The sequence below is a fragment of the Erythrolamprus reginae genome, chromosome 3 (assembly GCF_031021105.1).
Source record: "Erythrolamprus reginae isolate rEryReg1 chromosome 3, rEryReg1.hap1, whole genome shotgun sequence".
NCBI classification, from domain to species: Eukaryota; Metazoa; Chordata; class Lepidosauria; order Squamata; family Dipsadidae; genus Erythrolamprus; species Erythrolamprus reginae.
The window spans coordinates 125,383,606-125,398,776 of record NC_091952.1 but is presented as its reverse complement, the minus strand read 5'-3'; the positions used below and the strand labels follow the sequence as shown (position 1 = coordinate 125,398,776).

General features: G+C 36.6%; 1 protein-coding gene across 1 annotated transcript in view; it reads right to left on the bottom strand.

Annotated features, from left to right (window-relative positions):
* TGFBR3 (transforming growth factor beta receptor 3) overlaps nt 1–15,171 on the bottom strand; it is a 210,287-nt gene that overhangs the window by 85,741 nt on the left and 109,375 nt on the right. The window contains exon 4 of the mRNA XM_070746579.1: nt 3,149–3,286. Coding sequence (XP_070602680.1) covers nt 3,149–3,286 — 138 coding nt within the window. The remainder of the gene's footprint in view (nt 1–3,148; nt 3,287–15,171) is intronic.

The following is a 15,171-nucleotide window of genomic DNA, read 5'->3' as shown; positions in this document are numbered from 1 at the left end:
GTCTAACGATTATTTCACAGGGGTCGCCTAAGACCATGTGAAAAGACAAATTTCCCATGGTGTTAGGAACTAAAGCTTCTATTCTGGCGCCTTGGAATATTTTTATAATCCAACCAACCAGGCATTTACAGTGGGGATGTCCCCCTAACCTTCCTGCCAATCAGCAGGGAGAATTGGCACTAGACTTATAGTTGGGGGTCACCACAACATGAGGAACTGTATTAAGGAGTCACAGCATTAGAAAGGTTGCGAACCACTGCATACTTCATCAGAGCCAGTTTGATCTAGTGGTGAAGGTATCAGGCTAGAAGCCAGGAGACTGTGAATTCTAGTCAAGCCTTAGGCATGAAAGCTGGCTGGGTGACTTTAGGTTAGTTACTCTCTCTCTCTCTCTCTCAACCCAACCCACCTAATGAGGTATTGTTATGGGTGAAACAGAAGGAAGGAGTACTGTGCCTATTTGCCAATTTGGATAATAAAGATGAAAAATAAAATTTAACAGCTAACATTAACTACCCTGCTCCTAATATACTTAGATCACTGGAGGGGTGGGTGGGTAAAAATACAATCTAAAGAAGAAATAAAAGTAACTGAAGAAGTTGAAGGAAAAAAATACACAACCATCAATGAACTGAGGAAAACTCATGAGACTTAGAGATAAATAATTGCGTATGGAAAGAATGATCTAGCTTCATGTTCACAGTATCAAATCAAACTAATTAGCTTATTTTTATATAAAATTGGTAAGGAATAGGAATTATTCTTTCTAACTATTCAGCTGTAGCAGGTATTAAAAACAAAAAGAAGGAACGGATAAAACTTCCAAAGGGAAGTTTGATTCCTAAAAGGCTGAAAAATATGTTTGATATAATCATGATAACTCCAGTCATAAAACTTTACTGTAGAAAGGCCATCAATACCCTGATTATATGATCCAGGTTTTGCTTTCAAGAGGAATTGAGTTTTAAAACCCAGGAGATTCCATGCTCAGATTAATGCAGCTCAGGTGCTAGTATGTTATGAAACATAATATCCCATTACGTGAATTAATTTACAGCACGGTCTAGGCATTTTAACACAGAGCTATGCTCCATTAGACATATTGAACTGCAGCTTCCTTTTGATTGTCTTCCAACTTCTGTTCAATTCACTTTTAAGAATATTTGATGCACAAGTAACTAAAGATAGCAATCTTTCACAGTGATTTACTACAGCTATTAAATTAGTCCATCAGTATAGGTGAGCATAATTTATTTGCTATTAAGTTAGAAGCTGCGATGAGAAGCTACCTACCTTTTCAGTGCAAATAGGATTAACCTCTTAAAATATACTAAATCCAAATTCTTTTTAAAAATTGATTTCAACTCCCAGAATTCCCCAGCTAGCATGCAGAGAAAGTATTTTGGGTAAGGATACTCCAGGGAGTCTGTAATGTAGAAAAACATTCCATTGGATGATTCCACTTCTTCATACAAAATTGTATGGCTTCAGGAGAATTGGTCCATGTGATTTCTCTCTTATATTTTAAGTCACATTCTGTAGAGCTGTGTCTATGCCTCACACAGTTATTCAGGTTAATTAAACTTACCCAAAATACTTTCTATGAGATTTGGATGGAAGAGACACCACGTTATAGTTTTTTCCATCAAAAGGTAACAGTGAAAATTAGGGATTTCTTTTTAAGCAATGTGTTGTCCAACAAAACAGAACACTTTATGGACTGGCACATTCATTCACCAAATCCACCAAAAACAGTCTCCCTCTATTTCTCAACTCAACAACTGTACATCAAAAGTATGTATTTTATTTTGAAAGCACAGGGAAAAAGCATTCTCATTCCCTCCCTCCCTCCCCCTCTCTCTATACATATCATATATTTATATCTATATTTTTTTCCCTCCCCCTACCTACCTACCTACCCATCCATCCATCCATCCATCCATCCATCCATCCATCTATCGTCTATAACATATTTTTGCTGAATTAAAAATGAAGGGATAGTGTAGATCTATTTTGGCCTTATTATGGCCTCATCAGCTAGCCTCATTGAGATTTGAACCTGCAGCCTATATATATCTATATATTTGTTCTCATAAATCCATCATCAGGCTGAAGTTATTGGCTTTGTGCTGTTTTGAGTATGGTTGAGTATACTAAAAGCAGCACAAAGCCAATAACTTCAGCCTGATGACGGCAAATGTGATTTCACTGAAATGTCACAAAGACACTCAAAATATTACATGGGTGAAAAATCCGAACTCATAACAATCTACATATATATACATATCATATTTGGGTAAGTACTCATAATAGTTTTCGGAGATTTCTTTAATAGTTTTGTTATTTTAAAAAGTATTGTTTTTTCTTTTAAAATCCAAGACAGACTGATTCCTTATTGGCAACACATTTTTGTAAAACTGTCATACAATATTATATTTATTATTTTGGAGAATGTCCCTCCAGGTGCCAGATGTGACATTTTTCAGAGATTACTTGGGACTTTTATACACTTGTATAATCCATTAAATAATGTTTGTTTCAGAAATTGGGATGTTAAATAATAAAGTTGTAAGGAGTCATCATGAGACATGATATCATAGTTTAAAAATTCAACCCAAACGGCCTGTCTGGTCAGCTCTACTAACAGCACACCCTGGCCAATGGTCAATGTGTATAATTTATTAAATAGTAGGTGGCTGCTGGACTGTTCTTCAGAAACATGCCATGGTTTCATGCTGGAATTAAGCTTGTGCCTTTACCAAAACCTCAGCTCAAACTTTCTCCTGATCACAAGGGGTTCAACTCAACCGGAGACCACACAGCAAGCAAGCTTCTTACTAGTTTCTTACAGTGCTCTTGATCTTTGACATTATGGCTACTGCATCTTCTAAACCTAGTGATCTGTCAGAGGTGCCACTATTGATCAAAGCAGAGAGCCTACTGTAGTCAGTAATCACACAATAAGGGCAATCCTATAACCTTCCTCTGCCACCACCCATGTTAAACAAAAATTCAGATAAGCCCACACGGCCCCTAAAAGATTTTTCCTGAAATGTGAGAGTTAACTAACATTTATATTTCTCTGCCCATATCCATCAATCAAATGTGAAACATTACTACACAAGGTCAGGATATTTCAAATACTTACGATGAAAAGTCTCTCGACCCCTGTAATAAATCTTTCTGATTTCACTTTCCATCTGAGAGGCACAGGAGAGTTCAGGACGAACACGAATGGCTTCTGATGAAAATGCATTGAAGCAATTGGACTCAAATGCAAAGTAACCTGTAAGATATAAACAAATAAGACACTACAATAACCAGTTGATCCAATTGAGCAATAAATTAATAACAATTAGTACTTCTGCTGTAGGGGCTTAATTACTTCAGGGGCCACCTAATAATTTGCACATAGACTTGCTCACAGATTTGATTTTTTTTTTCTATTTTCTACAGAAAGAGTGAGGCCAAATCTCAAAGTCAACAGCACTGAAGGGTTACATAAGTGATGAATGAAATGTCAAGACTGGTATCATTTGGCATGTGCTAAACGGAGGCTTATGTCTTTTCCAGGCAAGAAGATAGGGGTGGAAGAATGGGGGAGAAGAAAAACCTTCTTTGTATGTTACTCTCTCGAGCTCTCCTCCTCCCAACAGTGGCAAGATTAGACATGCAAGTAAGGAAATGTGAAGAGCAACAGGATGGAAGTGAAGGATGTGTTGTTCTCAGGGAGATGCCCCTGAAGGCAACTTGCCAAATAAAATTGCACCGTGTCTCAAAAATATGGGATTTTCTAAATTATAGACAGAGCTGGGGGTGGGTGGGTCGGTGAAGGTGAGTGGTAGATTTAAGGACTTCCAAATCATAAGTTTTTACATCCTGTGCATAGTTCTCCTCAAGGGCCAGGGCTGTCAAGAACATCCTTGTTCAAACTCACCCAACCAGCTAATTATAATGAGCAGCAATTGTAAAGACACTAACACCTTACTCATCCTTTGTCCCAGCACTCTAGGACTTAAAAGGGAAGCATTGTCTTATGTAATGCAAATATCAATAATATAATATGATGAAAAAAGAGAGGAACGTAACACGCAATGTAGCAATCTGACAACATTCCAGACTCTACGGGAATGTTTCTCAACCAAGCTGGCTGTGGAATTCTGGGAGTTGTAGTTCACACAGCACAAAAGTGCCAGGAAAACAATGCCCCTTCCAGCTTGCGACCTGGTTCCATATGTACGAGCTGATTTTCAGATCGTTCCCTTGAATTTGAAATCTTTGATATTATAAATTCCTACAGAATCAAGAAGCACATAGATCTTGTGACCATGTTCAGGGCACAAGACAAGGATATCATTTCTGCAAAGCATGGGTTGGAGAGTCTATAGAGAAAAAATCTAGAAATAATCTAGAGCAGTGTTTCCCAACCTTGGCAACTTGGAGATATCTGGACTTCAATTCCCAGAATCCCCCAGCCAGCGAATGCTGACTGGGGAATTCTGGGAGTTGAAGTCCAGATATCTCCAAGTTGCCAAGGTTGGGAAACACTGACCTAGAGAACCTTAAAATGAGGTTTGCTAATTAGAAGAATCATCAGAAAAGAGATTTTTGGATCTGTGAATGATAGCTATGGCCCAATGTAAGGGAGACCTGTTCAAGGACACAAAAAAATCTTCTGTCCTGGAAATTATCATAAAAGCTCTCCTTATTTGTAAATCAGCAGATGTGTTTGCTTTGTTTTGGAGATTTTTTTTTTTTTGGCCCTATCAATGTTTGGAATACAGAACATACTAACCCCCACATAGTGGCATGTTTCCTTCAAGGGCCTGTGTAAACAAGATTTATTATTATTATTATTCAACTTCCCTCTTAACTTTGCTAAAGAATTAAAGATATACCAAATAAAACAGGACACAATCAGCAGATAGTGTGAAAAGGCAAAGGACAAGGATAGATTTGGGAGTAAATGAGACATAACACAATTAATGTAATGAGTCAGGATTATGCTAAGAAAGGCAAGATAATTAAAAGTCAGGGCCACTTTTCAGCAAAAATTGTGATGTACCTTAGACTATAATGTTTCAAAATTTGGGTAGAAAAATCCCATGTTTGTCTACCATTTAAATAGGCATTCGCATTTAGACAAGTTATGTGCCAAAGAAAATATTAGAATTATTTTTTCATAACTCTCTAGTTTTCTCCGGTCTGTTATTTTATATAAAAAACATCAAATCATACCATTCATCTATCTATCTATCAATCAATCAATCAATCTATATTCTGAAACTCTTTTCTCCCGGAAAGATCATAATTGTCTTTTAAAATTCCATTTATCAGCACTTAATCAAAAGGTAAATGCAAGTTCAACATTGTAGTTTAAACATAAACGGCCATGCCTTTAGAAAATTCTCATATTTTTTTTCTAGAGAGGACACTGACTTTATTTTGTACCTTAAACATGGGCATTATCTATATATTTCAGTGCAAATTTATACAATTAGGCATTGCTTTCGGAAATGTTCTACAAACACAGACAATAATATCAAGTTGGTAAAGACAGCAACAATTTTGGTCTCCCTGGAGATGCCAGGGTTGTGGAAGGCTGAATATTACCACAGCAACCAGATTACAAAAACAGACTGAGGGCTCATGCCTATTATTCCAGCGGAGTAATTTATATTACAAAGAACAGACGAGGGCACAAATACTGGAAAATGATTAAGAAAACAACCTATTAGCTTTATATAACTTTAGGAACTGAAATCCCACACAATACACAATTCCACACGCAATGTCATTATAAAAGTAAATATCTAAGTTTTTGAAATGGTGAAGCACCTTGTTAGTGTGAAGGACTCCAGATTAATTCACAGGATAGGGTGGTTTTTTCCCAAAATAGCCATTACAAAATCGTGCTTAATAATTCAGGGTAAATTATATCAAATTACAGGGCCCATATTGAGACAGCTGTTCAGAAAAGCATGGGAGAGGGGGAAAATGAGTTGTAAGCCTGAGAAGTTTATCATCAAATAACAAAATTCAAACATTATGTTTTGAGGGAATTTTTATATGAGCCTGATTTACTGGCTGGATAAAAACTAGTCCATTGCATCTCTAAAGCAATCTGCTTAATTTGTTGCTTTCCAGATGTGTTGGACCACAATTAATTCTAATAATCTCAAGCGAAAATGGCCACTCATAGAAACTGTACTTCATTACACAGGATTAGATTTTCCAAATTACCTTGAAAAAAGCTGTTAAAATGATTGTCACCGAATTATAAATCCAACTCCACCACGTTTTTTTTTTAAAAACTAGAAAATATATATGGCTGCCCAGCTTGTATGAGGGTGATTTTTGGCAGCATAAATCCATAGAACTGAAGGAGAAATCCAAAATTATAATTGGAGTCAATACTGTCATCCAGAAGAATGCAAAATTTGATGCACAGTAGCATATAGATGGGAGTCATCTAACATCATTCTACCGTAGGCTTGGCTATCCTCTGACTCACGTAGGTGGTACCACTAGAGTAGCATTTCTCAACTTCGACAACTATAAAAGATGTGGCCTTCAACTCCCAAAATTCTCCAGCCAGCATAGATGTTGAAGTTTACTTTCATTACAAAATCCAAAGTTGAGAAACACTAGCCTTGAGATAGGACAAATTGATAAATCTGTCTTGAATCACCTTCCATGGATATCACTAGAATTTCCTACCAAAGGGAGATATTAACTCAACAGTATGAACAACAGAACTATTCTAATTCTCAGAAACTGGAATTGGCCCAGGTTTTTACCCCCAAACGCTGATCTCTAAAACAGGCTCCTTCACCAATGTGCTAAATATTTCTGATGTTGTTTGGCTTTTGTTTACCGTATATTGAACAAAGTTTAGCAACATAATTGTTTGCTCAGAAGCTCCATATATAATATGTTTTTGCAAAAGAAAAAAGTTTTAGATAAAAATCAAATGAGCAAGAACCTGACACAAAGCTAAACCAGCGATTAACAAAAAGCATTCTGTTTTAGATAATGCACCAAATCCATATAATGTGTCCTAAAACAGTAGCACTCAGCTATGTTCCAATTAGGCAAAATTGTGGTTAGCAACTCAGAACCATGAAGTTTGGCCAATGTTTAAGCCCCGACAAACCAAGACAAATAGATATATACAGTTCATAATGTGGTTTGAGCATCTTGTGAACTACAAAATGTGTCTGTCTGCATTATTAGTTCCTTGCTTTGCTAAATTGTAAAACAAGTAATATTGAACAGGTCAATCATGATATAACTAAGAGCAAAAACAAAATCCTGGTCTTGCTTTTTAACCCAAGAGTCCCATCAAACTTACATAAAAATAACTAGAATAAAGATTTAACTGTCAATTGCTGAGGAAATTCAGCCAAAATAGTTTTCCATTTAAGCCATTTTGAGAAGAATGGGGGGATGGGGACTGAAAAATGGGAGAGGAGAAAGACCAAAAATATTTTTCAAATAACGATATTCAATCTGAGAACTATTAAAGTCAATAGTTGTACAAAAGTTTTGAATACATGCCATGCCCTGAATTTATCCCTTACTACACAATGCATCATAAATAATTTCTGTTCAATTATTTACATCCAGATGCTAATGATTTATTAATAATACACACATAAATCTTAAAATTGGTTCTGGAATCAAGTTACTGATTCCTGTACATTTTGGGGCCTAAACAAGAACAGTATGAATCTCCCAGGGTTACTGTATGTCAGAGAATTATCTGTGGTCTGTTCTCTAAATTCCATTCCTTGTCTTATTATTTTCTTTAGACACCCAATCCTATCACTCCATTCCCCCCCCCTCCCAGAAAAATGAAACTATCTTAGGAACCTAATTAATCTCTCTCTGCATTATACCAGAACATTCAAACCCTAACATCCAAGTCAAACAGCCTAGAAAAACCCAAACTGGTAATCATATTATGTCTTGAAAAGGGTATAGCAGTATAGAAAAAAACATACTACATAACAATAATTGTATTCGTCCATATATGAAAGCTATAATGCACACTCCTAACTCTTAACAGATGTTTACTAGGAAAGAAGTCCACATTTGGCAAGTGTTGATTGGACATATAAGTTTTAGAATAACAAACTGAAAACGCATAGCAAGGAAATAGGTAAAGAGGTGTCATTTTAGGCTTTTCAACATTTTAACTATGGAAAATTGGGAGAGCTGTTATAAAACTAGTTTATTTTTGGTCTGCATATTCCCCAGATCTAAAAATATGTACTTTTTCTGGTGGAATAGTTACAAGATAGCTTGAGGATGAAACCAAACAGTACATCATCCTTCAAAGTTAAGTCTTTTTTTTTCCTGTTGCTGTTGTTATGTTCCTTAGAAGCAACAACAAATCAGAACCAAAATAGTTTGAAAAACAACTGTCAGCTATCCAAACATAACAGGATGAATTAAAATTAGTCTCTATTAAATCAATTCAATTTAGGATTGATTTATCTGGTGATTAAACATGTTGAATCATATCTCTCACTGATGATTTCAAACTTTCCATCTTCTAGCAAGTGTTTCATCAGTGTTCTGTTGTTGATAAACCCATGAAATCTACTATGGAAACCAAATGCGTTTTAAGTATACAGCAGATTTTTGGACATACTGTACTTGCAGCACATTAGGAGCACCAGCTGCACCAAAAAGAAAAAGTCTAGAAATCACCATTAAGCTCTAATCAAAGAATGAACATGAGGACCCATGGCCAGCATAAAATGCATCACCAAATGAGACCACACATCCCAACCTTACAGATAGTGTATTCCGATTTTAAATTTCATAAAATTAAAATATAGACTCCATGCATAAAGGAACCCAAATTTTATATGTAATACAGGTTTCTATATTTAACTGTGATTTAGAAATGGTTTCCGGTCTGAATTAAATTCTGTCAGATTCTTTCTCCTCCTCCTCCTCTTCCTCCTCCTTTCTGACAAGGGAGACACAAAGTTATGGCTTTTGCTCTTCTGGCAGTTTAAATGTTAATGTTAATTCATGTTGTTATAATGTGTCTTTGATGGTGTCATTGTCAGATTAACTTTTAAAATATAAAGTCATTCTAAGCATCAAGATATATTCCCATAACTTGGTTAAATCATTCTTCCAATGGAGAAATCAAAGAACTTTTCCAGAAAAGAGCATATTGTTGCAAACTTTAATATATTTTTAGAAAATAGGTTTAATAAAGTTTTATTTAGAAAATAATAGAAATGAAATTCAAAATTTTAAGATGTGTCTCATTTGGGTAGGAATAATCTTCCAGAATTGTTCAGCTTTATCCAACTGCCACAAAATAAGGAAGAATGACCCAATCTGCTCAGTACTTTTTCACATTTTTTTAGAGAATGGACTGTCCATTTTGCAATCAGGACTGAGTAATATATCAATCTTATTCAATGATCTCTACTATTTGGAGTGAATAAAATGTTCTTCCATTGACAGTATAATTGTTGCTTATCTATTACTACAACCAAATTTAGCATCCATTTAATCATATAATCTTTGACTTGTTTCGTTTCTAAATCATATTTCACTAGCAATTTATAAAAAATGCCCAGATGTTATAGGCTGCAAGGGTTTTTCTTTCACTCGTTTCTCTAAATACTTTTTTAGTTTCTCAAATACTTTTAATGCTATGCTAGGTATTTGAACATAATTAGGTGAACTAGATATTTTGAAGTAAGTATAAAAAAAGATTATAACTTCATTTTATGTCAGATCTTACAATCCAAATGAATTACAATCTCCTCACTGAGCAAATTTCATAGGTTTGTGATTTTGTATGCATGGCTAGGCCAAATACATACTTACACAAACTTACTTACAGTGTTCCCTCGATTTTTGCGGATTCGAACTTCGCGAATAGTCTATACCATGGTTTTTCAAAAAAAAAATTAATTAAAAAATACTTTTTTTCTATACCACGTTTTTTCCTGCCCGATGACATCATACGTCATCACCAAACTAATAAACTAATAATTTTTGTAAATAAATAACAAAAAAAATAATTATTGTTAATAAATAATTATGTTTATAAATATCAGGATCGCTAAGTGTCTTATTCAATCGTGAGTACCAGTAATAATGGTGAGTAAATGGTTGTTAAGGGAATGAGAAATGGTAATTTAGGGGTTTAAAGTGTTAAGGGATGGCTTGTGATACTGTCCATAGCCAAAAATGGTGTACTGTATTTACTTCCGCATCTCTACTTCGTGGAAATTCGACTTTCGTGGGCGGTCTTGGAACGCATCCCCCACGAAAATCGAGGGAACACTGTACTTCCTTATTGGATTTCTATGCCGTCCCTCTCCAAGGACTTCTCTGCCTCATCAATGCAGTCTACCTGAATAACTCTATGTTTTAAATAACAATATTTTTGAGGGGGAGGGGGAAGAGTAAATTTCAAGTAAAGACAGTAAAGCCACTTCTCAGTTAGCAATTCCCTTGGTTGATGAGCATTCAGAAATAAACTAATAAAAAATAATTTTCTGACAAATTTCATGTATCTGACAAATTCTCAATGGGAAATTGATTAAGTTCCAATCAGTTTCAAGCAACAGCTGAGCAACCTGGAGGGTTCTTTTCAACTAATTAAGATCACAAAGCTCAGCTAATTAAGTTGCTCAGCCACCTAACAGTTTAAAAAAATATCACTTTTAGGAACCAATGTACTGCAAAGAAAAGCAGCTCAGGAAGACAAAGCTTCTAAAAGCGATCTCTCTGCCCTGTGATGGGGCAAAAAAGGGAGAGTGGGATTGGTAAGGCATAGGACACCGTACAAGAGACGTTATCTGAATGAGATGGCAACATCTCATTCATCTTCAGTGATCTCCTCAGTGTGTGTATCTCTCCCTCAGCCATGTCTTCTCTTTGCTTAATGACCAAGTTTTTGGAACACTAATCAAATAGAGGGTGTAGTTCAGGGGTGTGTTCCACTTCACCACCGGTTCTCATTGCAACGTTACACGCATGCGTGCTTGCTCTACTCGTGCATTCATCCCATTGTGGCACAGGGGTGGCACAGCAGGTAGAGTGCTGTACTGCAGGCCACTGAAGCTGACTTGTAGATCTGAAGGTCAGCGGTTCAAATCTCATTATCGGCTCAAGGTTGACTCAACCTTCCATCCTTCCGAGGTGGGTAAAATGAGGACCTGGATTGTGGGGGCAATAGGCTGGCTCTGTTAAAAAGTGCTATTGCTAACATGTTGTAAGCCGCCCTGAGTCTAAGGAGAAGGGCGGCATAAAAATCAAATAAATAAATAAAATAAATTGTGCATTTCCGTTTCCAGCCTGATAGAGCCTGAAACACAACTGAGGAGCAGGTCAGCTGTGCTTCGGTTGAAGAAATAAACCTCAGGATTAACTCGCAGGCGGGCTTTTTTTCAAGTAGAAGAAGAGGAAAAAATGGAAAAATCTGCCACAAATTCTAAAAAAATGATGACAGCACCCACGGACAAGCATCAACCGAACAAGATCCATGAAGCCATTGTCACATCAACAGCGGGTCGCTAATGGTTTGGGAAATTTGATCCAAACTGAGAGGAACCCACCCCTGGTGTAAGTAGATAGGTGACTTGAAGCCATCAACTATTTCTCTGCCTAACCTGATTCATAAAGATGTTGTAGGAATAAAAGAGTGAAAGAAGAGATAACTTTCATCAAAGAAATCTCAAACTACAAAGCTAACCTTGAAGATATGCCAGAATAGTTAGGTAAACATCAACTTAGCTTGGGAAAGACCACAGGGTGAAACTTAAGATAGTTCAACCTTTATTCTCATAGTATAAGAGAGAGCAAAGGCCATCTCTATCAGGCTTTCAAGATTGTGTTATTATATCTACGGTATTGTTTTTCAATCTTGGCATATTTAAGATGTCTGAACTTCAAGTCAAAGAATTCCCCTGCCAATACTGAATACAGTAATTCCAGCTAATGCAGGATCTTTGTTTGCAGGAAAACAATTAAAATGCTATTGTTCTAAACTGAGTATACCTTTCTCAGTGATCCCATCTTGAGTTAGCTCTTAAAAAAGGCTTCTTTCTCCAAACATGTTTTGTAAATTAAAGCTTTAGGACTCTTCAGAAACAAAACACCCAAGGAACTGTCATAAATGTAGCTCTTCTACTGGCAGTAATTGCAAACACTATAAAACATTACCAGTATCTTTATCCATGTCTACTACAAAAAGCTTTCCATTTGCACTGAATTCTAACAAATGTTTTGCACAACATATTTTTCTTACTCTGGACCTATTAATTTTATCAGTACTCAGAAATAAAAAGTTTAAAGTTAAAAAAAACACATAAACCCTAGACCCGTGATGGCAACGCGTGGCACACGTGGCACACTGAGCCCTCTTTGTGAGTACGTGTGCGTCACCACCTGGTCTCTTGGTTTCCAGTGCGCACATGTACACCATCTAGCTGATCTTCACACGCAACAGAGCCCTGGACACTCAAAAACCAGTTGGTCTTCCAGTTTCCAATGTCTGCATGTACACCAGCCTACTGGTCTTCGAATTTGTGGGGCTCCGGCACATGTGTGTTCCGGTTTGTGCACTCGGTGCCGAAAAGGTTTCCCATCACTGCTCTAGACCAAATTTATATTAAGACCTATATATTATACAATGGCACACAACTGTTAAATTGGGAATAAATGAGTCAACTTCTGGGTTTATTTACTTTAGAAGGTTTATAATTTTAATTGTATCAGCAAAGCAAGACTGAGAAAATAGGAGACAGATTGAAAATTTGATGCCTATGCAGAAAAGGCAGAAGTGGGGAGGGAAGGAGGCAGATAGCGTTTATAATGGGAGAGTTAGATAACTTTGATTCTTGTATTGATCTTTAGTGTGCACAGAAATGTGAACGTGTTCTGATTATATATGTATCGCAGCATGTGTGTTTATATACGAAACATGCTACATATATACATAGCATGCAGGTACTGTATCATATAATGAATGCTATATTTTAACAATAAAATAAAATCAACATTTGAAGCTATGCACTTTCTATTAAGTCCTTTTAACAATGGGAAGAAACAGTATTGTCTGTTGTATTCCCAAATGCTTGTGTCACCTTGTTGCTCCCCAGGTAGGAATACTACAGGTTCAGGCCACTAGACCCGGGGATAAATATATGTGATTGCTCTGGTCTACAAGTTTCCTTCCTACTTATTCCTTTGGTTCTCATTCAACATTCAGGGAGCACTGCTTTGCTTTTCAGAAACATAAATGTCTTTGCATTCAAGATGGCCATTCACAATTTCAGAACCCTACCCTTGTTTCTGTGTTCCTGGAAAAAGTGCTAAAGGAGTGCAGTTGCAATGTTGTAATTGTCAGTGTATGCACACGCTTTTGTATGCTATCACGAGCATTTGTGGTGAGAATACTTTAGCCAGTCACAAGCTGTTGCTGTCTGCATTTTTCTGACCATAGTGCCAGCTGCACAAAGTTGTGACTGGGCGGGACAGTGACTTTCTCAGGTCATCCTGAAATCTTTATTAGCATGCCAGCAACTTTCTTTTAGGATTAAATAATAAAACACAAGGAAAGAAGAAGGATCACCACCTGCTGGATAGCTCTAGTCTTTCTGTAAGACCCTATAACTTGCAACCTCATCTGACGATTTAAGGAGAATAGAGCCACTAATTCACAATATTCCTTTCGCTTCCCTCCCCCCTTCCATTCAGCAATTACTACTAGGATGCAACCTCAAAGTAAAAACAATAGGATTGGTGAGAATAAGTGAATTTAACAACTTTGGGGTCATTGCTCACTAGTTTTTCAGTACAGTCCATATATGATCCAAAGCATATGGGTGGACTCATTAACGTCTACCAGAATAGTTCAGCAATTGGAAATAGGATTGCAGTTTTGGTTCGCTGTTGTTAGCAACTGCAACGTTAAAAGAGTAAAGATACTGGATGTATAAAACCAGTAGTTTAAACTAAAGCTACCAAAGCCATTCCTTCTTCATCTGCAAAGCAGATATGGATTTATGTGTTTAAAGTAAAATGCAATCACCTGTAAAAACATTGGCTTTACCGAATGATTGCATAAAACCCAAAACAATCCACATCTCTCAGTTCACTGCACAGGGAAAATATAAGAGTTGTACCATCCATGGGAGGCAAAAATGGCCTGTTTCTTATTCAACAGGAGAATGTTAAAAGTCTCATAGGCAAACAATGCCAATTATCCCATGGAGACCGAGAAGCTGTTGTCTAAAAACTAACCCATGATCCTCAGCCATTTGTTTTTGCTAGTTTTTCAGTAACAAACCTGACCTTCCAATAACCTTATCTTGATTAATCCACTAACAATAGACAATAAAGAATACTAACCCAAAGTCCCAAACACTTAAGCAATTAACGTGCATGGGGACGCACAATTGTACTTCTGAGATATAAAGGTAGTCCTTGACTTACAACAGTTCATTTAGACACTGTTCAAAATTGCAATGGAACTCGAAAAAGTGACTTATGACTGTTTTTCACACTTATGACTATCGCAGCATTCTCATGGTCACATGATCGAAATCCAGAAAACTTAGCAACTGGCTCGTGTTTATGATTATTACAGTGACCTGGGGTCACGTGATTACTTTTTGCAACTTTCTGATAAAATTAATGGGAAAGTCAAATTCACTTAACAATCATGTTACTAATTTAACCACTGCAGAAATTCACTTAACAACCGTGGCAGGAAAGGTTGCAAAATGGGGCAAAACTCACGTAATAAATGTCTTGCTTAGCAACAGAAATTTGGGGCTCAATTGTGGTCGTATGTTAAGGACTACCTGGTTATCCTTGTATTGCGGCATCTTCAACAGAAGATCTGTGACCACTTTTAGAAATGAAAAGTCTTTATTTCATTTATGTCTAAGCATTTTTAAGTGCTGCTGGAGATCCAAGAGCAATTGCATAAGCATGTCCAGGCATGACTCAAACAATCCATCAAAGTTAAAAAGAAAAAAGAAAGAAAGAGCATATATCATTATTTTGGAGATAAAGTCTTTGTGAAGTCAATTAAGGGAGCTTCACCTATCATAAATTTGGCAGCTCCATCAATTTGGGATGCATTCTCTGCAGAAGAGAGGGTGTTAATTCTTGGGG